The sequence below is a fragment of the Pelmatolapia mariae genome, linkage group LG7, assembly GCF_036321145.2.
Source record: "Pelmatolapia mariae isolate MD_Pm_ZW linkage group LG7, Pm_UMD_F_2, whole genome shotgun sequence".
NCBI lineage: Eukaryota > Metazoa > Chordata > Actinopteri > Cichliformes > Cichlidae > Pelmatolapia > Pelmatolapia mariae.
The window spans coordinates 34,154,589-34,160,588 of NC_086233.1; the positions used below are offsets into that span (position 1 = coordinate 34,154,589).

The 6,000-nt window shown below is 43.4% G+C and overlaps 1 protein-coding gene across 3 annotated transcripts in view; it reads right to left on the reverse strand.

Annotated features, from left to right (window-relative positions):
- whrna (whirlin a) overlaps window positions 1-5,471 on the reverse strand; it is a 202,363-nt gene extending 196,892 nt beyond the window's left edge. Inside the window, exon 1 of one of the 3 annotated variants that reach the window (XM_063478881.1) lies at window positions 3,919-5,471. In XM_063478881.1, the coding sequence (XP_063334951.1) occupies window positions 3,919-4,662 (744 nt within the window). In that variant the 5' untranslated portion in view covers window positions 4,663-5,471. The remainder of the gene's footprint in view (window positions 1-3,918) is intronic. The other 2 variants (XM_063478879.1, XM_063478880.1) reach the window with 2 other exon arrangements.
- Window positions 5,472-6,000: the final 529 nt, after the last annotated feature.

Here is a 6,000-nt window from a genome sequence, read left to right on the forward strand (position 1 = left end):
AATTGACACTCACTTTTTTCAAAAATGAAAGCCTCCAAATACTTATTGAAGATCGAGATAATTTAACACTGTGAAATTTTTAAATAAAACCGCAAAAGGTCATTTTAGAAAATTAGCATGATGCTCAGAAATATCGCCATTTTCAGAATAAAAACCTATTTACCACCAAATTTTTAGCAGCAAGCCACAGACCAAAATCCCGTAACAGCAACAGTCCCACAGCAATTTCTCCAGAAACTGCATAGCTTATTTTAATGCTGCAACTGGATATGTGGCAACAGTCAAAGTTCTTGATTTGGAGAAACAACACGTTCAGAAAGAAATTGTCTTTTAAAACCACCAGACAAAACTGACAAAAGCAGTCATTTTTACCTCACAGAAAACAGGACCAGCTCATTGTTCATCCACTTTGTGTGTTTAAGTCCTGAATTAACGTATTATAACACTGAGAAGTGGTAGACAAACAACTCCTGTGTTTTAAGGGGTAAAATCACTGCTTTTATCAGTGGAGCTTGGTAGAGTGTAACTGCTTCACTTCCTCAGCAGGAAGAGCTGTCGGGCAAGAGGTAAACCGGTAACAATGTTCCAAATATAGGGTGCACTTAAACTGATATTGATTTGTTATTGGTGGCCAAAAATCTGCTTTGCCCCTGACTGTGCTCACAGATATAAACACAGGCCAAATGGCTTCCAGGTCATCCACAGAATCAATTTATCATACGGAAAAAGGGCCCTGCTGTGCATGATCTCTTGGGACTTCACCAAATAAGCAGATGCCACATCTAAAAATTCCCCTCTCATTGATGACTGCCATTGGCTAGGAGGATGGCATTTTCTGATGGCAGTGTTTGATGTTTATCTTTTGTTTCCCATCAATTTTGTGCCGAATAAATGTTCAAAGACATTGTGATGGAAGGATAAAAGACTTTAAAACAGTTGATAATGAGAATGTATTTGTTTCTCTTGTTGAAAAGGAGGATAGAATACAACAAAGACAACAAAAACAAGAACACACACACACACACACACACACACACACACACACACACACACATTTCAAGGTGCATCCCTAAAATTACAAATTAAGCTTAAGGGTGTACAAACAAGAAGTGATGCAGCACAAGATTAAAAACAATGTCACCCAGCATCTTGACCTGAATATAAACTATATTTTACAATGTTTGGTAGCACAACATGAGTTTGTATTGATGGACTTGCAAGTGGGCCTGGAGTTTAAAAGGTTAAATTGATTACAGTTCTAAAAGCCTGTAATAAAATTTAGTCCAAACTGAGAAGGCATAAAAATAACTGAACTCAAGCATTAATGACCTCCAGGGGGACTTTATCTTAGACAAGGCTCCTCTCCTGCTGGCTGGATGCCTGCACTTTGCAGCTAATAACAGCACTAGGGCATGCAGCAGCGGTAACTAGTAGCAGTCACAGGTACAGACATGCTATCATCAATATGGAGCAGCTGAATTCTGACGACGGGAATTAAGGGATGAGAATGCTCCACTTCTTCATTTACAATAGCAATGATGAACGGCATTTGTTCCACAGATAAGAGACAACTTGAAATGATTGAAAAAAAAAACAAAACCGTAAGACATGCCATTAGTATTCCAGCCAAAGCATAAATGAGGCACAGTCTCCTGCAGTTTTGTGAAAGACTGTAGTCAGCAGATTTAAGAGAATGTATTATTAAGACAAAAATAGGACAATGAATGCTTCACTTCAACGTACTAAAAGGTTATGAAAGTATATGTCCTATGTGTCTCCCTTATGGGCAAATCAAATGAACAAAGCTACAATAAGAAACAATACAGAATACACCAGGAATGAAGAGGCGATAACAGAGGGCCTGTAAACAATAGGAGGTTAAATATTATGTGTCAGGGACCTTGACCCCGTGAAGCCCGAAACTTGCCCTAAAGCAACCATGGGGAAGGAAAAGAGGCATAAAATGTTCTCATGTCTAAGCATTAGCCAAAAGCCTACAGGTGCAGTTTTTTGGATTAAACGCAGATGGGGGATTGCCATGTGGCTGAGCCCTGAATAAAGTGAATTACAAAAACCCAGACGAGACCAGACAGAGCCTGGATGACTTTTTGAAGACCAGTGAAGGTTAGAAAGGACTCAATCTGAGCTATAATCCATGGTCGCTGGAGGGAACATAACAGTGACCTTTCAACTACAGATAACCACCATTTTAAAAAGCAGCTTACAGATACCTGGTACTTTTGGTGGCTACTTTTCTTTAGCTCGTCTACTTTAACAGAGAACTTTCTACTCTCTGAGTGCAAAAGATCCATGTGCTGAAACCATGGTTCTCAAGGTGTGGCCCACGGGCCAAAGACAGCACATGGCAATGTAGAAAGAGTGAACATTTCATTCATCCACATTTTATGTCATAGGAAACCAAGTGAGCATTTCTCATTATCTTTAATTGCCATTGTAACTTACTAAATCTTGTTAATTAATACTTCCAGCTGGTGTCAGAAAAATAAATCTTATGGACACTAAAAGTGTTTGACGAGCTCCTTTTTCCATGTGCCGGCTCCAAAAACTGGTATTCTAAACTTTGACAAGAGGTTTCTCTGAAATGAAATCTCTTTTCCATGAGAGACCAGACCAACAACACATAATGATTACGACACACCAGCAAAATGCCCCAGTACTGAACTCCACAGCCTACCTGACTATTATTGCTGACCATGTCCATCCCTTTAGGACCACAGTGTACCCATTTTCTGATGGCTGTTTCCAGCAGGACAATGCACCATGTCACAAAGCTCAAATCAGCTCAAACTGGGAACATTACAATGACTTTACTGTACTCAAATGGCCTCCACAGTCACAGATCCCAACCCAACAGGGCACCTTTGGAAAGTGGTGGAATGGGAGATTGGTATGGAGGATGTGCAGCTGATAAATCTGCAGCAACTGTTTAATGCTATCCATGTCAATATGGACCCACATCTCTGAGGAGGGTTCTTAGTTCAAAAGGAAAAAGAAGGTCCAATTTGGTACAAGCATACTAAAAAATAGCTGGTGAGTGTATATTTACATATTCAGTGTAATTATGCATTAAGAAAGTGAGTTTCTGAATTTCTTAACAACATAAAACGATTAAAGTGAGATGCAACTTTAATACCCTGCTAAAACTGACTTGTGCTTTTGAACTGTGATTGCTTGTGCTGTGAGTACAACCTGGGTGTGAATGAGTGCAATCACAACAAAGATCACTATGAGGGTAAGAACTGAGCCAAAGGGGAAAAAGTCAGGATGAAGAGGTAAAAGAGTTAAGAGGACTCTTCAGCACCATGGACAGTTCACAAGACTCATAAAACCAAGTCCTCAATAGAATTCCTCCTAAATCAATCTGCCCTGCACACTTATTCGCACATGCTCTTTTATCACCTCATTTACTAATAGGCGTCCTTTGCGCTCAATGTCATTAACAGTAGTGCTCGGGGATAAAGTCATCTTTATTCTAAGTTATAGCGTTAAAGAAATGACCTCCTTACACACACACACACACACTTCTATGGTTACCAGCTGCTTTGAAGGTGTCTGGTTACATACGAGCGTCCTAGAAGTAGTAGTTTAAAGCTGACACTCCAGTGTTGCTACAGCACATGCGTAGTAATATTACAAAGCTGCTTTCAGTGGACAAAATTAATTCCCCTGAACACATCGGAGCTTGTTAGTGCCAAGAGGTCAATTTCAGACACAGAGGCCAAACACGTAATTAATACGAGACGGGAGATAATCATACACGGGATATCGAGGTCTAGAGCAGAAGTAGTTCCCAGGAGTTCGTACCAGTTCAATGTTGCTGGGAGCTAACAACATACATATATTGTTTATTATAAAGAGAATTTTGCTTCGGCTGTGTAAGAAAAATGCAACGCTTACCTTCACTGCTTCAGCATGGGTGACTTTATCGAAGACTTTGTCGTTGACTTTCATGATCTGGTCACCGACCCGGAGACCCTCTTTCTCCGCCAAGCTCCCGGGCTCCACCAGGGACACGTAGATCCCGACTCCGTGCTCCGAGCCGCCGCGAATGCTGAAGCCCAGGCCCTCGTTGCTCTTGTGCCGCTTCATGGTGACCTGGCGCAGCTCACCGGGCGGCTCGTGGATAAAGTTCCTCCCGAGAAGAGGTACCAGGGGAGCTGTCCCGTCGCTGCTGGTGCTGAAGCTGTCCGGAGAGCCCCGCAGCGCCACTTGAAACTCGGGGGGGTTGTTCGGAGAGAAATGCCCCGGGGGCGTCGGGCTAGCGCTGAGGAATTCGCCCGGGGGCGGCTCGGCGTGGCCGTTGCTTGCAACTAAATCCGACTTTAAGTAAAGGCCCTCCGAGGTGTACTGCTCGAAAAGGAGCTGATCGGAGCGGGGGATCACCAGCCGCAGCATGGGCAGAAGTTGCCGTTTGCTGGGCGCGTTGAGGATGACATTGAGGGTCTGCACCAGGTCGTACACGTTGCGTTTGGAGTGGTAGACATTCAGGCAGTGGATGAACTGCTCCCTCTCGAAATCGTTGAGCAGGAGGTTGAGCGCGTTGTGCAGCTTCCTCACGTTAGCCGACAGCGTCCGTGCGCTGGACGCCACAGAGTTTGCCGAAGAGCTAAGCGACATGCGCTCCAGGTCGGTGCTGCTCATCCTGGCGGTGTGACCGGGACACGGCACCACACTTCTGCGGGGTTAGAGAGCGCACATAACGGGATGGACGCGCGGGATCAGACCGGCGCTTGGCATCACGACCACTGGAGCACTTGCAGCGCGGTTATACCCATGGTCTCCGGTACAGACAGATGAACCACTTCAGGCTGTTATTCTCGCAGACACGAAAGAAGTTCAGAGAATTATGCCCAACTCAATGTCAGCGTTCACCCAAATTATTATTTCGCTAATATTGATTAGATATCGCTAACAGTATTCCGCAAACTTCACGCGCAAACGGTGCGTCACGGCTGGGAATGCAACAGCCGCTTGGAAAACTCGTCCCACTCCGTCAGTGAGCTTACTAATATGCCACGTAAAGCTCTCAGCCTGCGTGTCATCAGCTGCCGTCTTATTTTCCAGGAGGTCAGGTGGCTACCGAGCTGCCGCTTCTCTGGTGTCCGCCTCGCCGTCAACAGCCCCACTCCAGGTCAGAATAAACACCGGAACTGAAAAGTACACGCATTCAGTCCAACAAACTCGGCAAAAAGGAATAACAATTCATTCGATGAAGAAAACAGAAAAGGATGAAAACTTATTTTTGGGCTCCTGCCCTGCGTCCCGAGGAGTTCAATATCCCGCTGTGGTCACTGTTTTACTTCCAAACGACTTCAAGCTCGCAAAAAATATCTATCTATGCACATCCACACGGAACAAGAGAGCTTTGTTGGTTTTTGTTTTTATTATCCGTTTGCTTGAAGTGCGGCGGTGACCTGCAGCTCAGAGTCCGCTTCCCAGACGTTACTACAGCGACTGAGCAAAGACTGGCGGATCTCTCGCGTCTGACCGTCCCCTATCAGGAAATGACGCAACCTCATGCAGCCAATTAGTAGGTGGGAATTAGCAACAAGCACTCGTGTCACAACTGACACCAATAAGTTAGTAAATGGATCTTTAATTAGACACAACATTAAACTGCTCTTTACTCAGGGTCGTTTGAAGGATTTTATAAATGGGGTGGCACAAGAGGAACCAAGAACAAAGTGCCGACAAACACGTGAACGTCTGCTTTGAAATATATATATATATATATATATATATATATATATTTTTTATTTTTTTATTTTTTAATGTAGAAAACTGGTTTAGAAAACATTTGGTTTTATTTATTTGTGCAGCTCTGTGCCCTGATGCATATGGTATTACATGAAAAGTGGCTTTATACAAGAGTCTGATCTTTTACATGTAGCTATCTTGCATAATGGTGAAAGCTTAGGCTGTGAAAAAAATAAAAAATAAAGACAGAAACAGTCACTTCCATGTTTTCTGTTTATGTTT